Source organism: Astatotilapia calliptera, chromosome 23 (assembly GCF_964374335.1).
Source record: "Astatotilapia calliptera chromosome 23, fAstCal68.1, whole genome shotgun sequence".
In the NCBI taxonomy this organism is placed as follows: Eukaryota; Metazoa; Chordata; class Actinopteri; order Cichliformes; family Cichlidae; genus Astatotilapia; species Astatotilapia calliptera.
In genome coordinates this window covers 25,914,993-25,934,499 of record NC_137443.1, presented here as the reverse complement: position 1 = coordinate 25,934,499, position 19,507 = coordinate 25,914,993, and the positions used below count along the sequence as shown (strand labels likewise).

The window sequence follows — 19,507 nt, the reverse complement described above, 5'->3', positions numbered from 1 at the left end:
GTCGCATTTGCGACCAAATTGGTCGCACTCTAGAGCCCTGTTACCGCACATGCTTCAAATTTAACCGCGATATGGAATTTAGGCCATATCGGCCAGCCCTTGGTAGGTGGCATCATGGCTCTTCTTTCCATTTTGTTTGTTTCATTTTCCAGTCGATTAAAGGATGATGTGAAACATAAACCTTCTTCTGCTAGCAAGTTCGGCAATGTAGTCCACACATTATATAACAGGACATACCTGAAATGTACCTCTTCAGTGTCAGCAAAACTTTTGATTCAGCAAAACAGCCGAAACTAGACCTCAAGAAAAGACAATGTTTGGAGGTCATTCTGGTAGATGGCTGACATTTTTATTCAGTGTCTTTGGTACTGGTATATAGCCCATAGAGGGCGCTCAGAATAAAAGTCTGAATTGACCAGTTATAAAATGCAGATAATTTTAGAGACAGACTTTAACACAGAGTTCACCGACCTCAATCTGTTTATTGATAAATGCATTGATCCCAAGGGCTCGGTGAGCAGCAGGAATGAAGAGGAAGGCTGAACCCTCCTGCCTTCAACTGCTCTCTTTTACAGACAGCAGTCCATGAATTATACAGATCCGGTGAGGGCATCTATTATTGAAGTGAAGACGAACAAAGTGTGTTGGTGGAAATAAACTAAAAGCATTTAAAGTATTCTTGGATGTTTCACAGTATAGCCCTGAATCTAACACACACACAGCCCAGTGCTGATTGTGTGTGCGGGAGCAGAGATAAAGAGGACTGACAGCCGACTCAGAGCACTCTGCACAGAACAGGAAGAGGAGAGGGTCGGATTAGACAAGGCGAAGCTTTAAATTCGTCTTTGAGGCTGGAGTAGACACACACACACACACACACAGTTCTCCTGTGTTTTGTTGGCACTGCTTGCTGCCACTGGGTTGTCGTCTTTCAGGGAACGCACAAACATTTATAACACGAACACACATGCAAACACACTCTGTCTCAGTCTCTGGAGACAGAGCCCGACCTGCAGACAGAAGAAGCTACTGTAAATATTTATACACAGAACATGTGTGCCACTCCACTGTGTACTGTGCGTGTGTGTGTGTTTGCACATTTTGCACAGATACAGATTTTATTCTGTTTAATATTTTAACATCTGTTTTTTTAACAGGTGTATTCTCCTCATTTCTCCTCATTCACAGCTCAAAATAATCCTTATTATTCGGAGCCTTTCAGTTCCTCTTCTGAAGTGAGCTTTTTTAGCTCCTCCCCTTTAAGCAAGTTTTCTTCTGATTGGCTGTCCCTCACAAACAGGCCCATTTGAACAGCAGGTGCATGGGACTTCTGTACCTGAGATGACGATATTAGGGATATCATATTAGGGACATGATCAAAAGTGGGTCAACGACCTTCTTGACTCCCACCAGGCCTCAGATACCTGATTAAAGAAGTCCAGTCACTTTTCTTTCCAAGCTCCTTAGATCACCATGACCTGGATGACTGAGAACCTCCACAGCCAGTAAGGAAATCTGCTCCCTATGACATCATAAAGAACCAAGATTAGAAAAACTAGGGGAGACTACGGCTGCTCAATTAATCGAATTTTAATCACGATTACGATCTGGGCTTTCAACGATCATTAAAAATGACTGAGCCGATTATTAGCCCCTCCTTCATTTATCCGCGACACATTAAAGGCCGGTCCGTGAAAATATTGTTGGGCATAAACCGGTCCGTGGCGCAAAAAAGGTTGGAGACCGCTGATTAAGAGGACCCAAGGGAAGCTCGGAAAGCTAAGCAGAAGTTATTTGGAGAGGAGAGTGACTGCTGTTGGTTGAAAAGAGAGGTAAAAAAAAAAAAAACTTCAGTGGTGTTGCACACTATTTTATATTATTTTTTAAAGTCATTGTTAACCCTTTAAAGCCGGTCAGAGCAGCACGCTCCGTTTTGTGTAACTATTTTTAAATCCCTGTAGAACCTGAACCGCGTAAGCTAGCGCAATAATTTGTTTGCATATGAAACCGGAGGAGTTGTACTTACAACTTATGCCATCAGCTTGTCCTCGGTCACGGTTTCCTTCCACATAAAGCTTTGCAAAAACTGCATAAAAAGCGCTTGCAGGAACAAAAACATAATATTCCAGAAACACGCTTTGCCGATCCGATCAGCTGTTCGTAACACTTCCCACATTGAAAAAGTCGTCAGCCCGAACTATCACATGTCCGCCATTTCCTGGCCGAAACCGGAAGTGATGTCATTTTTGCGGAAATGTAGTTTTCTACTTGTAGGCCTTAAAAACCTATACTGGTCATGTTTGACTTTTCTGAATAGTTTCTGGGATGCTTAGAACTCAAATTGCACAGCTGGAAATAGTTTATTTTGATGCACCTGCTGTTTTCTTTGCAAATTTGCATCATAGGATTGTTTTTTTGTTTTTCCTGCAGTGTATATAAAAATTGGTGTATCTCCAAAATAAAACTATGAAGACACTCAAAATAAATTTCCTGTTGTTGTAAACTATTTTTTGCAACTTTTTGGTATTTAAAGTTTTGAGGGATAAACCTCTTAAATTTCTCCAAGTAGAAATATATGTAAAAAAACAAAAACGATTTTCAATTTTCTTGTAGTTTATTGCACTTTTTTGCAATTAATGTAGTTACTATGGCCTTAATGCATACATATTATTAAAATATGGGCTATAACAGTTATATAGCAACTTGAAATGCTCCCACAAATGGCACTACAGCATGTAAAAATATAATATAAGCTCTGGCTTTAAAGGGTTAAATAAATATCGTCAAATAATCGAGATCTCAATTTCAGTGAAAATAATCGTGATTATCATTTTTGCCATAATCGAGCAGCCCTAGGGAAGACTGAGGGTTTAGAGCATTCTGAATCCCGAGTTTTTGTCTTAGGGGGATTATTTGTGCATATACTGACCTCATCATTTGAATTCTGAGCAGCTCTGGAACATGTGATACATGACAGAAAATAAGTAAAAACTGTACATCCATATGATAAAAGTGAATAGTTAAAACTACACTTACTGGTTTCCCACACTTAAGCTGGACTCAAGTTTGTAATCCAATTATGTTTGGCAGCTGCTGTACTATTATTATTATTATTATTATTATTATTATTATTATTATTTATTACTCGTGGGAAATATCTTTGCTCTTAGTTTGAAAGGGGAATTTTTACACATTCCTGGTAAAAATTGCAGCCGTCCCTCTTTATCTGTCGCTAATATACCTGCAGCTGATCGTTGTGAGTCTAAACTGTAGACCAGTGCATTTATTTTAAACCTGTAGTTAGCAATACATTCACAGTTTGTATAATACAATGTAATGTATTCTACAAATGTAGAATACATTTTTTAAAAGGATTAGGGCACTCGGTAGTTGTAAAAATGACAAGGGGGCAGTATAATTAAAAGGACAGTCTTTAAAGCAAAAATAATGATCAACTGTGAGCTGATTACAGGGAAGCAGAACTGACAGTTGGGTGGATGAAGGTTTTATTAGAAGAAATCAGAGTTTGGGTTGCTGGCAGCCCCCTCCTCAAGTGAGACCCCCCACTTCCCACTTGCCTCCACAGTGTGAATTATTCAGCAGCTGAGAGACCCTGTCTCGTTCCGGGCCTGATGCTAATGCATTTTTGACATCTTGCAATGGATTTTCAAAGAGGTTTCAAAAGCAAACATTGAGTTTTGGCCCAGCAGCAGTGATCCAAGTCTTAGAAACCCGGGGACGTCTGCTGCATGCGTGTCCGTTCATATAAAGACTTTGCGTCTACGGAGGTCGCAAGCATCTTGGTCCTCATCGGAGAGGTGCGGGCGGATGCTGGCAGCATGCCGCTGTGACTCTCGGCAGCGTCGGGACACCGTGTCATCACCTCCTCACGGTGCCCTGGGGCTCTGAGGAGGGAGAGGAGGAGCAATGATGGAGGTGTTAGTCATTCAGTAGTGACCTCCTTCTCCTCCAACCTCCTCCTCCGCCACATGACTTCTCTTTGAACTGACATCCTCTCCTCTCCAGCCTCTCTCTAGGCCCCGGGGAGAAGTCTCATCCCTGCTTGTTTCCTCTCTGCTCGCTCTTGTTTTGCAGCCTTTACTCTTCTTGGTCCTCTATGAACTAATCAGAGCTGGAGTTTGAGATTCAGAAGTCTTAATTTGCTCTGTCTTTTACCTCCAGCTAAATGACATTGTAAATGTAATTTATGAAATTTCTAGAAAGCAGCTTTTCTGCTGAGATTATTCCATATAATTACAGAACAAAAGGGAGGTCGTTCTTAGTCTCAGAGTGCAAAATGAAGCAGTTTTGTAAAAGCTATTGGAGTGTCTCAGTTCCACACACGGTGTCCTTGGGCGATGGTGGGTTAGGCCATGAGCGAGACGAGTGTGGGACTCTCAGGTAATCTTTTTTACACTAAGGGTAGCACATGTGAAGGCGAAAGATTTAAATAAGCTGCAGTGTCTGTACCTAAAACTGCCTTTCTTCTAGTGGCCACTAGAGGCTGCCTACAAAAGTGACTCTGTCGCATTTAAAATGTCCAACTTTGAACTCTGTAGATAGACTGCACTACATGGTAGCTGTATGGAGTCCGGGTGGTGGGGTTGTTGTTTGTAACTCATTCATATATTTAGTTATACTGTTGAACACTGTTGGCTGAGATCATGTTGGAATATCAGATGCTGGATGAAAGTTGTTTTTTACAATATTTTTCGGTGGCTTCATAAGAATGTCAGCATCTTGAGTATGTTAAACTTATCCAAAACTTACCTCGCTGACCCATTCCTGTTTTATCAGGTCACATCACAAACGTGATCACCATCAGTGAGATGATACAATCGTCAGGTTTTCTCTCCACAGGCCCTTAACGGCTTCGTTCTGGTGGTCACGGCTGAGGGGATCATCTTCTTCTGCTCTCACACCATCCAGGATTACCTCGGCTTCCATCAGGTAACGAATTCCTACAACTGATGATTAAACCGAGGTCAGACTTTGGATTACATGATGTTGTTATGGTTACAGCAAGAAGACAGAGTGTTGTGTCTCCTTGTTTCTAGCTAATGGTATCAGTCTCTTAAGAATGTGATGGCAAAGTAAAAAAAAGTATACCTCAAGAGGTTTCTATGTCTTTATTTTGCTTTTTATGTGGACGCTGGGTTTATCAGCATTGTATACAAAGATACTACAGAACCTTATAAAACACATCCTCAAATTCAAAAAAATGAATTTTATTTATCAAAGCACAGATTTGAAGAATGAACCATTTGGAGCTTCGACTCAGATAAAGGTACACAGCAAAGCAGAATCCCTGCAAGAAGTAGGACAGGCCCTGGAGTGAAGATGCTGGAGTTTGGTGGAAATTTGGATGAGGATCTGAGTGACCCATGTTGTCCACTCGTTTGGTCATTCCTGCTCTTTTTGCCTTTGGTTATTTTCTTGAGATGAAGTAGATTGCGAGAGCAGCAAGAGGATTGAAGGAAGCGCACATATGTAACGGGAGGTTTAATCCAATTGGCTTCACGACGAGGCGACACTGCGTCCAGTCTAATCTCATTCTGGACAACGCGATTATCAAATTACCCAAAGTCTTTCTATCTGCGTCTAAATCTGGCCTGCAGGTTTAGATATTCACACAGTGTATGTGAGCATACTGTAAACAAACACACACGGATCGGGGTGTGAACGTGACCTTTCACCCCTCACTTCCCCATCCACCTGAGGCCCGTCACTTTGCGTTTACCAAACAAGCTCAAATCCGGGGTGAAGCTGCCGTTCCTGCTCACGTGCAGTGTTTGGAAACAAGCCAACGTAGGGTGACACCCAGGAGACCCCAATCGCACGATTAAGCAACACAGCTGAGGGACACGAGGAGGATTTGTTTTCCTACATAACATGCACAACACAATGTGACAGGACAACCATTGGGCTTAATAAAACCAGCGACACAAGTTATGAAGGAGTGCAGACAATTGAGGTTTAATTAGCAGAGAGAATGAAATATCTCGCTCCAGGGCCTGCCAAAGTTAACCCCCATGTGCTCAGGAGCAGTCTTAGGTTCAGGTTACTTTATTTGTACTTATAAGTAGATTTGGTTCACAGACGGTGAGTCATCAACAGATAAGCATGATCCAACATAATAGAGAAGTAAATCCATACCCCATCCTGTGAGATATAAAACCACAAAGCTACAGGACTGTACTCCCACGTCCTGAAGGAAGAAATCGAAGCTCACTTCACAGAGGGTGTTAGACAAGTTTCTGCTCTTATAAAATAAAAGCAAAATAAAAAGAGGATCCTCTGACTTATCAGATAGAATCAGTCCTGGGGTTTTTATCATGTGTTTGTGAAGTTTTGTTTTGTTTTTTTGTTTTTTAAATTTTGGTTTCTAATTTTGTTCTGGTGCTGTTAATATTCTTGTGCCTGATCTCCTCACTGTTTGTTTCTACTTTCTTTTTATCAGTTTAATCCCTGGTACTGGTTCCCTATTTTGTCTCTAGTTTAAATCACTTTAGGTTGATTAGCTCTTGTTTAGTTGTGTCAAATTGTATATCCGATCTTATCTGGATGTATAGTTATTTGCTATTTTATTTTGGTAGTCTCTCGACTCATGTGCCCTGTATTGAGTTTAACTTCCTTTGTTTCATTCCCGACCGGTTTTCCCCGGGCTTCGTTCCCCTGTGTGTTTATTGTCTGAGTCTCCACTTGACCTTTGTTCTTGTTCTTCCTGGTTTCAGCCCTGCAGAGGTTTTGGTCTTTTTTTGTTGTTCCTGTGAACAATCAGCATTAAAGCTGGATTTTGAGTTTTTGTCTGCTGAGTCCATCTCTTACCTCCCATGCAGCCATACCCTGACACATGATGCGTGAAAGGCCGGAAGCAGAAAGTCTGGCTTATCAGAGAAAGTCGATAAACACCACCATGATACCCGTTAACTCCAACTGACAGGCTAACGCAAAGAAATACAATAACAGTCATCTTCATATCCTCTCAGGTTATTCCAGAAAGATCAGTTCCTCCCACCTGACTCCTTCTGAATTATCACTTGCTTTGTTTTTTATAACTTCACTCATTTTTAATGATGCTATGCAGAATTTTATCCTCATACTCTAAATATTTTTGCACGCAGGCATGTTATTCCTCGTGACTTCCAAAGACAAAATTTAGTTTCTGTAGCTAACTATCATGGGAAGTGTCATAATTACACTCTAGCTGGGAAATCTTTGGGTCAAAGTAATTATATTTTGAATGTGAATGTAGTTCATTGCTATAAACTAGAGAAACAACGTTGGTTTTTCTCTGGTTTTATTATTTCTTTTAGCCGCTTTCTCACATATTTGTATACAGGATAAATAATAAGAGTGAAGGTAACATCCATTCATCAGCTGCAGTATTGGCTGTATGATATGAACTCCTTCTCTTGGTTTGATGTTTGAAACACATTTCATGTCACACTTCAACCTGTCAACATTCCTCTCTGTGACCCCGCGCTGACCCCTCCCACAGTGGGAGGAGGGTGGAGTGTTGTTTCACTGGGGTCCAAAGCCAGGTCGTGGCAGGTCTGGACAGCAGATATGGGAGTCGCAGCAGGTCTCTGGCTCAGATTCAGCTCTTTGAAGCAAAGTCGCAGTGACACTTGATTTCTCTTGGCTCCACTTCAAGGCAAACGAAATCAAGCGCACCTCAGGGTACCTCCTGATAGTGCCTGCTCCACCAAAACATCCACCTTTACTCATGGGGTCTTTGGTCTGCATTACTGTATAAAATAAAAAAGTTAATTAGGCTTAAAATTTGACTTGTGTTCCACCTTGACTGACCTTTAAATTCTTCTTCTCTGTCCTTTTAGACTGATGTGATGCACCAGAGTGTGTTTGAGCTGATCCACACTGATGACCAGCAGGAATTCAAGAGGAACCTGCACTGGGCCCTCAACCCCCCTGTGAGCCTCGAACCCCCAACAGATCCTCCAGGTCTGCTTCACGGAGACAGTCTGGTTCACTAAACTAGAGTAGAGAGGGTAAAATAAAACCGAAGTCTAGGCCAGAGTAATGAGAGTGTTCTTGTTAGCAAGGCAGTAAACCTGATCCGGAAGGACTTCTCTGAGCAGCCGTCACAAGATAAGAGATAAGAGAAACTTTATTTATTAAGTTTTGAAATTCTTGTGTGACCCAAATTATAACAGCAGGGATTAAATAAACAACAACTTTTATTTATATAGCACACTTAAAGACCATGGGTACACCAAAGTGCTTCACAATAGTACAGCAGATTAAAACATCAATAATAAAAGACCATTAACAATGTCCCGAATATGCTAGCAGGTCAATAGCATTAATTACGCAAGAATAAAAGTTAAATAAGGTATAAATATCAAATCCTAACCAATAGAAACACATGGATATTAAGTGAAGGGATAAATACAATGGTAACTAAGTAAAATGAAGATAGTATTGGAGTGAGGTATAGGATACATGCATTAACTAACCGGAAAAGCAAGGTTAAATGAGTGAGTTTTTAGTCGTGATTTAAATGTTTGGATGAAGTCGGATGTGCAAATAGCAATGGGAAGGTTGTTCCACAAATTCGATGCAACCAAGGAAAATGCATGGTCACCTATGGTCTTACGGCGAGATTTAGGCTGTACGAAGAGTAATTGGGCTGATGATCTGAGGGCTCTCCCAGGTGTGTATGGTCTAAGGAGTTCAACCAGATAGCTAGGCGCAGTATTGTTTAGGATTTTAAAGGTAAGTAGCAATATTTTAAATTCAATACGGTATTTGATAGGGGGCCAGTGCAAATCAGCAATGACAGGGGTGATAGAGGCAAACCTTCTGGTTCCAGTCAAAAGGCGTGCCGCAGCATTTTAGACAAGCTGCAATCTATGGAGAAGGGCAGATTGGAGACCGAAGCAGAGGGAATTACAGTAGTCCAATCTAGAGGTCACAAAGGCATGAATAATCTTTTAAGATCCTTGTGCGGTATATAATGCTTAGCCTTAGAAATAAGACACAGTTGGTAAAAGCTAGATTTGACTACAGAGGACAGTTGTTTATTGAATTTGAAAGAGCTATCCATCAGAACACCTAGATTGCTAACAGTGTCAGAGAAGAAAGTGGCAAGGGATCCAGCTAGTTGGCCCCGGGGGGATATGACTGTCAAACACCACAATCTCCGTTTTCTTTTCGTTTAGGATAAGGGAGTTGCCCAAAAGCCATTCTTTGACTTCTCTCATGCACTCTAGGAAGCAGTGCAGTGACAGTGCGACATCATCAGTTAGCCGGAAGTAAATTTGTATATCATCAGCATAACAATGAAATGAGATGTTGTATTTTTCAAAGATAGAGCCTAGAGGTAGTATATACAGTGAGAACAATATGGGGCCCAACACAGAGCCTTGAGCACACCACAGCAGGAAGATGCAACAGAAGAAGAACAGGTACCCAGAGTCACAGAGAAGGACCTGTTTGAAAGGTACGATTTAAACCAGTTAAGGGCGTTACCTCTAATGCCCACTGTATGTTCTAGCTTCGTTGGTAGAATATTATGGTCCACCATGTCAAAGGCTGAGGACAAGTCCAATAAAACTAAGACCGCGGAGCGTCCTGAGCCGGCAATTAGTGAGAAGATCATTAAGGACTCTCAGCAGAGCTGTTTCAGTGCTATGACGTGGTTGAAAGACAAACAGAGTTTGGAAATTGGCCTATAATTCGCAGGGTCATTATGATCAAGACTCCTTTTTTTTTGAGGACAGGCTGCACTACAGCATGTTTAAAGGCTGATGGGACACAGCCCGAAAACAATGATGAATTCATTAAAGATAGAATACTAGGCCCAATTGCATTAAAACCATCCTTGCTAATGTGAGATGGGAGGATATCGTGTACAGAATTGGTATTTTTCAGTTGTTCAACTATAGACCCTGTGCACGAGAAAACTCTAACTTCCGGATTTAGGGTTGTATATTTCCGGTAGCTTTACTTTGCGGTCAATCGCTACTGCGAAGATGTACTCCAAAATAATGTCCAAAACACGAAAACAGAAAGATCGCGTTAAGTTACAAAGATAAGAAGGTGGGAACGCTCACCATTACTGTGTCATAAAAAAAATCAAATGATCAATTTTGATGCTTAAAGAGTTTAGATCGATCGGTTGTTTACATCACTCAACACAAGCAGAACTGCATTACAAACTGCAAAAGAAGACACATCGTTCGCATTAAGAAGCACATCTCTCTAAAGTGACAGTTCTTATGATTTAAAAAGGCAAATGTTCAGCATTCAAACTACAGGTGAACAATAGTCAAAGCCAGATGTTTCCCCTGTTATGTCGATATCAGCTAGTCAAGTACACACCTACACAGCATGTCAACAAACCGTGAAAAAAAGCCACAAAAAAAATAAATGAATGATTGCTGGTAGGGCTGCACGATTTTGCATAAAATGAGAATCATGATTTTTTGGCTTAGAATTGAGATCACGATTCTCTCACGATTCTCTTTTCCAGTATAAATATTTATTGCGCTTATTAACTGCACATCAACTTCGTAACAGTTGAGACTGAACATGAAAACAATAAATAAACATAAAAACAACAAATGTCTCACGTTTTGCCGTTGCCGCAAAATGTTGTACTGCTTGAAATTCCGTCTCCACCGTTGCTCGACACTGCGTGTATAGAGCAGGTAGTGCAACAATAGAAAAAGAGTTGCGGGACGGCACTGTGTAGCGTTTGTCTAGGGTGTTGATCATTTTCCTAAATCCCTCGTTTTGCTCAGTGTTGATGGGAGCCATATCTTTGGTCAGTTGATAAGTGATAGCCTCCGTAATTTCTTTGTGCCTGCGGGAGTTCGACGGGTATAGGGAAGCGCTGTATAAGGTTCCCGTTATTGATGTTTGGGTGGTTGACCGGGACCGATTTTCTCCTGTCACTTTCTCGTCATCCCTGACGTGCTCTCCGTTGTTTTTTCCCTGCTAATTTTAGCATCACATGGCACAGCTTCTGTATCACGTGGTATAAGGCCCCGCCCTTGTCATTTGTTGAGCAGGAAGAGTGAGCGCTTGTTTTCATGCAGATTACGTCCCGGATCAAAATGCGGTACAGTCGTCGTCGTCTTTTTTTTTTTTTTTTTTTTTTAAATCATTGTAATTTGGAAATGAGATCGCACATAAGTATGAATCGAGATTGCTGGTAAGGGTTTCTATACGTTAGTATTTACGAAGGTTATGTTGTCACTTACCTTCAAAATTACAGTGGTCCCTCGCAGGTTCACTTTCGCGGCCTCGCTTTTTTACAGTTTTTTTTGAGCAAGTTTTCATGCTTTGTTTTTTTGGGGGGGTTTTTTCTACACATCGCATTCTGTTCTGCGTCCTGATCGGCTGCAGACCATTGTCGATCTCCTCCGTGCCGTCTCTCCTGTACAGTACAGAATCGCTGCATCTATCGCTAGCAGTGTGACTCTAAAGTGCTGTACTGTATGTTTTTTCCCCAACAAACAACAATGTCGACGAAACGTCTTACACCGTCAAAGGCACCTGCGGTAGCACCCAAAAGGCAGAGGAAGCTAACCATCGCACAAAAAAATTGGACTTCTGATTCACTGATTCATTAATGATTCATTAATGTTGAAGTCTCTCACAGCTGCTCTATTCCCATGCTCTGGACCTGAAAACAGGGTTTGACCTTTGGTTTCATTCTATAATACTGGACTTATTTTTCTAAGGTTTGAACTTTGAGAGTGTTTAAACAAGAAAGAAAAGTGTGAAACTGTTCATGCCTGTATGAGAAAAGTGTATAAAGTGTGTAGTGAGGGGTTTTACAGCTTTAAAATATCTATAATAATTGTAAAAAATAAAGCTGGCTACTTCGCGGATTTCATCTATCGCGGGTTATTTTTAGAACATAACACCCGCGATAAACGAGGGGCCGCTGTTTACAAATACTGAGAAATATAGAACTTGAATCCTTTCTCTCTGTTGCTCTGAGGCATGGGGGAACAATATCGACAGGTGGATAAAAATCATCTACAGATATATTCCGTAAATGCCCAAGACATCTCGAGAAATGTAAATCGCAGCTTGATTCATCTATTTGGTTGACTTGTTTTGGAAAAAACGGCCGTAAACAAGGAGCGAGTATCACACTGGAAACGAAGCGCCCTACAGGAGTTTCCCCACCGGAAGTAGCATATGCTAAGGTGCACAGAGTCTATTTGCTTAAGGGTAGGGAGTGATGGCTCAAACTGATTAAAAGTTGATAAACATCCTGAGATGGAAACAGGGCTCACCACTGAAGAGTGTGGAGACTTAAGAGATGAAATTTTATCTGTGAAATAATTTAAGAATTGTGTGCAGAGAGCCGGGGAGGACACCCTCGGTATTTCAGGACAGGGACTGACCACTGAGTTAGGGCTGCTCGATTATGGCAAAAATGATAATCACGATTATTTTCACTGAAATTGAGATCACGATTATTTGACGATATTTATTTAACCCTTTAAGACCTACTATAGAACCAAGTCCACCAGAGCTTATATTATTTTTTTTACATGCTGTAGTGCCATTTGTGGGAGCATTTCAAGTTGCTATACATCAATACAACTGTTATAGCCCATATTTTAATAATATGTATGCATTAAGTCCATAGTAATTACATAAATTGCAAAAAAGTGCAATAAACTACAAAAAAATTAAAAATCGTTTTTGTTTTGTTTACATATATTTCTACTTGGAGAAATTTAAGAGGTTTATCCCTCAAAACTTTAAATACAATAAAGTTGCAAAAAATAGTTTCCCACCACAGGAAATTTATTTTGAGTGTCTTCATAGTTTTATTTTGGAGATACAGCAATTTTTATATACTGCAGGAAAAACAAAAAACAATCCTATGATGCAAATTTGCAAAGAAAACAGCATGTGCATCATTTCACTGTGGGAAGTGTTACGAACAGCTGATAGGAACGGCAAAGCGTGTTTCTGGAATATTATGTTTTTGTTCCTGCAAGCGCTTTTTATGCAATTTTTGCAAAGCTATATGTGGAACGAAACCGTGACCGAGGACAAGCTGATGGCATCAGATGTAAGTACAACTCCTCCGGTTTCATATGCAAAACAAATTATTGTGCTAGCTTACACGGTTCAGGTTCTACAGGGATTTAACAATAGTTACGCAAAACGGAGCGTGCTGCTCTGACCGGCTTTAAAGGGTTAACAATGACTTTAAAAAAATAATATAAAATAGTGTGCAACACCACTGAAGTTTTTTTTTTTCTTTAAACTCTCTTTTCAACCAACGGCAGTCACTCTCCAAATAACTTCTGCTTAGCTTTCCGAGCTTCCCTCAGGTCCTCTTAATCAGCGGTCTCCAACCTTTTTTGCGCCACGGACCGGTTTATGCCCGACATAAATTTGCCACAGTTTTAGGATTGATTGAAATAAAGCAGAATAGCTCAACACATAAAACACAATATGAAAAAAAAGGAAAGGTAAAGTGAAAGCCCAAACATCAACAAATGTATCCTTTACTAGAGCCAGCATAGGATTTTTAACACCAATACTGATATTTGGTGATTTTAAAATATAGGCCAATATTCTTTTCCCTAATATTTGTCACATGTAAGTTTTTTAATTATTTTGTTTATTATTTACTAAGATAATACGACTATATATGATGCATAAGATAGTTACAGGGTTTTTACCCATCGCTTTTAAATTTTTTAAATTTTTATTTATCAGCCGTTGTAAATGCTGATACTATCTGACATATCAGCTGACATATCAGCAAATAGCTAATATCGTCCGATGTATAAGTTGGGCTGTAATGTACACATCTTTCTTTTTTTCCCTCTGTCTAACAGAAACCAACATTAGCCTAACAAATTTCCAAACAAGTTGTGCCAACCCAACCAGGGTTCTTTGTGTATTTAGAAAGAATGCACAGTGATGAGATTGAATGCAAGAGGTGGGAACTCAGAAATTTCATCGACTGACCCTGTTGAATGCATTTGTAGGGAGGAGAATATTTAAATCAGACATGCAGACCGATTTACTGATGTTTATGACACACAGTTTACTAATTGTTTTATTTTTTGCACTTGCTAATGAAATTAACTGACTGCGCCTGTGTTTAGAAAACAGCGTAACTTTTGTTAATCACCCATAAAACTAACCACACCTATCAGCATTATTTGAGTATTGTGCTCACACGATATTTTTCTCAGTTTACTATATATGGCTCATAATATCAGGACTCTCACTTAACATTAAGTCAGATCAAATGAGGGATTTCTGATTGGGATATTTCAAATTAAAGACTCATAAAACAACTTACAACATAGTCCCTTTTTCTTAGTTTCGTTAATTAAAGTATGACAAAAGCTTGGCATTGAGCATAGATCATAGCTCATAATCAGGCCAAGTTAGTGGCAACAGAAACGCATAACACACTCCAAATGCGGCTTCTTCAGTTATATATCTATTGGCTTAACACTGGATTACAAATGGCTCCAATTACATTTGGTAATTGTGGTCCAATTAGAATTACAAATCTCCCGGCAAGCATAAATAACATATATATAGAAAGACTTTCGTGTAAATGTTATTACAGCTGTGGATGTACTGGCTAAGTATGGTGTTGTTATGAAGCACTGAAAGGCCGAAGATGGTTTATTTCTGTAAAAACTGTAGAGCTGAAAGATCAAATCCAGTCGAGAGAGAGAGGAGATGTGCTGGTTTCTGCTGAACCAAGGTCACGGAGAGGCCAGAAGAGGTGACCTTTGACTAAACCCTCTCGAGAGTTGGTCTAAATGTTATAGTGCATGCACACAAAAGAAAACACACAGGAGACTGCACATCAGCCACTAAACCACAACTCACAGTTGATTTCACAGCACACATCCATGGAGGTACATCAGTCTTAGTTGAACAGTCACTCAGTGTAGATTGATGGACTTGAAATCGCTTGGAAACGACAGTACACAGTGGTGGTGGGGTGATGATTTGGGCTTGCTGCACAGTTAAGAGCTGTGCATAAACAAAAGCCTGCAAAACTCAATGAACTCAAGTGCTGAATGGAGACTGGGCCATAATGGATCCACTGAGAGACTGATAAAGTCATACAGAAAAGATTATTTGATTATGTCCTGATAAAAACCTTAGAACAGACAGAGGGTGTACGTTCTTGTTACAGTGACTGTATATATATATATACCCACACGGTAAAAATATCATTTAAAAATATCGTTCTCAGATGGGAAATCGGTGTCGACCTCTTCCTGCCTGGTGAGCTACAATCCCGAACAGCTGCCCCCTGAAAACTCATCCTTCCTGGAGCGAAGTTTCGTCTGCCGCTTCCGCTGTTTGTTGGACAATTCCTTCGGCTTCCTGGTGAGACGCTTTTTGCGTTATTCTTTAGATTTTAACAATTTAACAAGGAAACAGATAAAAGTTAACATCTTCGATTTTATTTTCCCTCATTCCAGTGTTAGATGTTTATATTCAATGTGAACAAAAGTCTGTTTCAGATAACTGGAAAACACTCACTTTCAGGCATTTTTTTCTATTCATGGATAAGTGTGACCTCATAGAGTGCTCCACCCTCCTGCTGCAGAAAGGATTTTTAAATAAATATGTTAAAAATGTGTTTTGAGGCCTGTTACTTAAGGGTGTACATAAAAACAGTTTTTGTGCTTTAATTGTTAATTTCGTCATGCGAATGATGCAGATTTGTCTTTGCAGAGTTTTCCTTTTATTTTTTTCTATAACTGCAAGCAGACAGCCCACAGAGTCTTATTATGCAGTATTCTGCATCTTCACAGAAATAATTATGGACAGTTTTGGGGTTTTTTCTGCTGGTTCTTAAAAACAAGCTGTGAGGTTTACACCGAGCTGTGACTTTTGCACACCGCTACACCCTACTGTACTGCCGGCGGTATGGCGTGCCACCTCGGCGATCACCATCGGCGATCAGAAGCTACCATTTACTCCCATAATCCTCCTTAGGAGAACCTCGGGGTCGTGGGGAAAAAAAATGCCCTTAATCCTCGCCACCACCCACAGCAGGTGAGAGCAGCTCTGGGGGAAAACTTGCTCAGTCAGAATGGACGCTTCAGACAGGCCACTGCCGCTCCCACCAAGAAAAGCATAATGTGGTTGAGTGGTGGAGATTTTTAGGGCTTTTAAGTTAAAAGTTACAAAAATAATATTTTAATAAATAAATAAAAAATATAGATTGGAGCGGAGGTGAGGGCAGCTTCTTCTATTTGATTAAAAATGTATTATTGTTCTATGAAACACCTGAAGGCTTGCACATGCAGGAGAGAGTTAAAGGTGTTGGTTGTCTTGCTCCAAGGTACTTCAGCAGGACTTGTGGTGGGTTTTGAACCAGCTTCTCTCAGTCTTCCCTCTCACACGTGCATTTGCGTGAGCAGTAAGCCAGGTTTCTGCCGCGGTCTACCGGTTGCTATGGCTTTGTTTTCTGTAATCCCTCCTGCTATTCGGGGCTAGATTCCTGACATCACGGCCGCAGGCTCTGAAACCCACCAAGGTCAATTAACCAGAGCTAACAGAGGAGGAGGAGGAGGACAGGGAGGAGGGGTCTTCACATGAGATGCAGCAGGGTGAGAAAAGGACAGCAGACAGGAGAAAGTGTTTTTAGGTTTTTGTGAGGCTGTAAAAACCTCCCTGCGGGCTGCTGATCCAACCATTCTGCTCTGTTACAGCCTCCCTGAGGCTTCTGTGATATTTACTGAACTTCCATTATCAGAAACCTTTAGCTATGAAGGATGGAGGTGGATTCAGGTGACAACAAAACATGTTAACAACACGTTAAAGTTTACATCATCAACTTATTGCTGGGTGTTGCTTTAAAAACATCATCCTTTAGGGCTTGTTCCTAATATTTTGATATTAGGGATTAGCTCTAAGGTGCCCCCACCCACCTGCTGTTCAAACCTTCTGTTTGCTAGGCATAACCAATGAGAAGACACTAAAGAGCTAAATCCTCTCCATATCTCACCAACACATTTGACACTGACCACAGTTGCTGTTGTTATCTCTGCAAGCTGCTTTGCAACCCTTTTTCACTCCAGCTCCACCCCTTTATGTTGTTTTTATCGTATCTGTTATTCTTTTAAGTTAGGGAGTCTTTCTGCTGCTCTTTCCATTTCTCAATTGCAAAGTTGAGACAGTTTACAGTTGCATTGTGAACTGACAGATATTTGTCCCGATGGCTAACTGAGAAATGGGGGCAGGGCAGTATACGGATAGTGTGGAGATTGCATAAGGCCAATGGTTCCTCATGTTTTTGAGAAGAAAGTCAGCACGTACATTTCATGAATTCAACCATAATTTTGCGTGGGAACTAATTTTGGGAACATTCATTGCTCCTGGGTTTGATTGCTTCCCGTGTTTCCTCCCCAGCTCACAGAGCTCTCTAATCACCTGACACCCCTGTTTGTGGATACACGCCTGTCTTTCCTTTTCCTTTGTCTCTTACCCTATGTTGTTCCTCATGTTCCTAGTTTGTTTACCTTTCTGACATTGTGTTTCAGTGCCTTTTTAACCAGCCAATAAAGGATTATTTTGTGGTCTACCTCTGCAATAACCCCCGTTACACATGGATGGGCCTTTAAATAACTTCAGATCAAAAGTCCTGGCTGAAGTTTAATATTACAGAACATGTCACTTCTGTTTTCTACTGGTTAGTTTAAGAGTCCTGCTGTTCTGCTGAAAGAATGACAATAAGGAGTCTTATTTTCTCAACAAGACCTCTAAAAACTGTAACATTCACTTCAATACTGCTCAGAATCATGTTACTGTGTTTACAGTGTATCCTGAAGTGGTTTCTACTCTCTATATCACCCAGCAGTGTAAATAAGACTGATGTTGCTTGACAGGGAGAGAGGAAGCAGCACTTATGTGTCTGCTGAGAAGCTCGATCTGAGCAGGAACCACTCTGGGCTCTCTCATTTGTCTCACTGTCTTCACGGAGATGAAGTTAATGCCTCGGATTTAATGACTTAACACCGCGATTTTAACGCTGTCAAACCTTCTCAGGCGCTCAACATCCAGGGTCGGCTGAAGTTCCTTCACGGCCAGAGCCGGCAGCAGTGCGATAGCGACCGAACCACGCCGCCCCAGCTGGCGCTCTTTGCCATCGCCACGCCCCTCCAGCCTCCAGCCATCCTGGAAATCAGGACGCGGAACATGATCTTCAGGACCAAACACAAGCTGGACTTCACGCCCATGGCGTGCGATGCAAAGTATATCATAGCACTGGCAAACATGATTATTTATTCTGATTATTTAATAATTTTGTTTACACTTGTTTTGGGGTTTTTTTAGGGGTAAGATAGTTCTGGGATACACCGAGGCGGAGCTGAGAGTGCGAGGTTCAGGATACCAGTTCATCCACGCTGCTGACATGCTGTACTGCGCCGAAAATCACGTCCGTAGTAAGTCACAACTGTTCTACATTCTGTACGCTTCTCTGCAGCATTCAGCCTGAAAGGTTACTGGTGCAAATGACTGGAAGTACTGGAATTAAATATAGATAGAGGCCTGACTTAAAGTAAGCAAAAAACCACAACTACATTGGAAGGTGTAGGTCAAGACTGTAAAAATACACATGTCTGACTGAACAATGATACACAGGGGAGAGCAGAGCTCTGCAGCAGTGAGGACAGGGCTGACGATCTGAAAGGAGGGAAAAGATCAGGAAGTAAAACCAAAATAAATGCAAAACAGGAAATAATTAAAAGAAGAGTATCGGTGAAACATGGAAAGAAAACAAAGACATTACAGCGAAGAGATAGAAGGAGGCAAAAACTTGAACAAAAACTCAGTAAAAACACAAGAATCCAAAACTCAACTCAGCACAAAAACCCCGGGAACATAACACCAGCCTTCATGGCAACAAGAAAGTACAAAAACTAAACCAAAATGCAGAAACTATGTGAAAAGCTGACTACACCCCATGGTTCAGCAGCTTGTAGAACCACCTTTAGCAGCAATAAGTTGAAGTAATTGTTTCTGTATGACTTTATTAGTTCTCACAATTATGTGGAGGAATATTAGCCCACTCTTCTTTACAGTGTTACTTCAGTTCATTGAGGTTCATGTACAGCTCTTTTAAGGTCCCACCACAGCATTTCAGTTAGGTTGAGGTTTGGACCATTTCATCACCTTCATTCTTTTCTTTTTCGGTCCTTCTGTTGTAGATTTGCTGCTGTGCTTGCATGACCCAGTTTGGTCCAAGCTTTGGTCCAAGCTTTAGCTGTCAGACAGATGTCCTCAGACTTAGACTCTAGAATACTTTGCTACACAGAGAAGTTCATGCTCGACTCAGTGACTGCAAGCTGTCCAGGTCCTGTGGCTGCAAGGCAAGCCCGAATCAACACCCCACTGCTCTGACAGATGGTATGAGGTGTTTGTACTGATAAGCTGAGTTTGGTTTTGTCTGTTATGCTCAAACATCTTCACTGGGCTGGTATAATCTGTCCAAAGGAGATTGTTCCAG

At 40.9% G+C, this 19,507-nt stretch overlaps 1 protein-coding gene across 3 annotated transcripts in view; it reads left to right on the top strand.

The window, feature by feature from the left end:
* The window catches only part of ahr1b (aryl hydrocarbon receptor 1b), a 65,557-nt gene that overhangs the window by 28,432 nt on the left and 17,618 nt on the right, over window positions 1–19,507 (top strand). For 2 of the 3 annotated variants that reach the window (XM_080297867.1, XM_080297869.1), the window contains 5 exons: window positions 4,861–4,950; window positions 7,842–7,965; window positions 15,239–15,375; window positions 18,046–18,251; window positions 18,334–18,443. In XM_080297867.1, the coding sequence (XP_080153993.1) occupies window positions 4,861–4,950; window positions 7,842–7,965; window positions 15,239–15,375; window positions 18,046–18,251; window positions 18,334–18,443 (667 nt within the window). The remainder of the gene's footprint in view (window positions 1–4,860; window positions 4,951–7,841; window positions 7,966–15,238; window positions 15,376–18,045; window positions 18,252–18,333; window positions 18,444–19,507) is intronic. The other variant, XM_080297868.1, reaches the window with a different exon arrangement.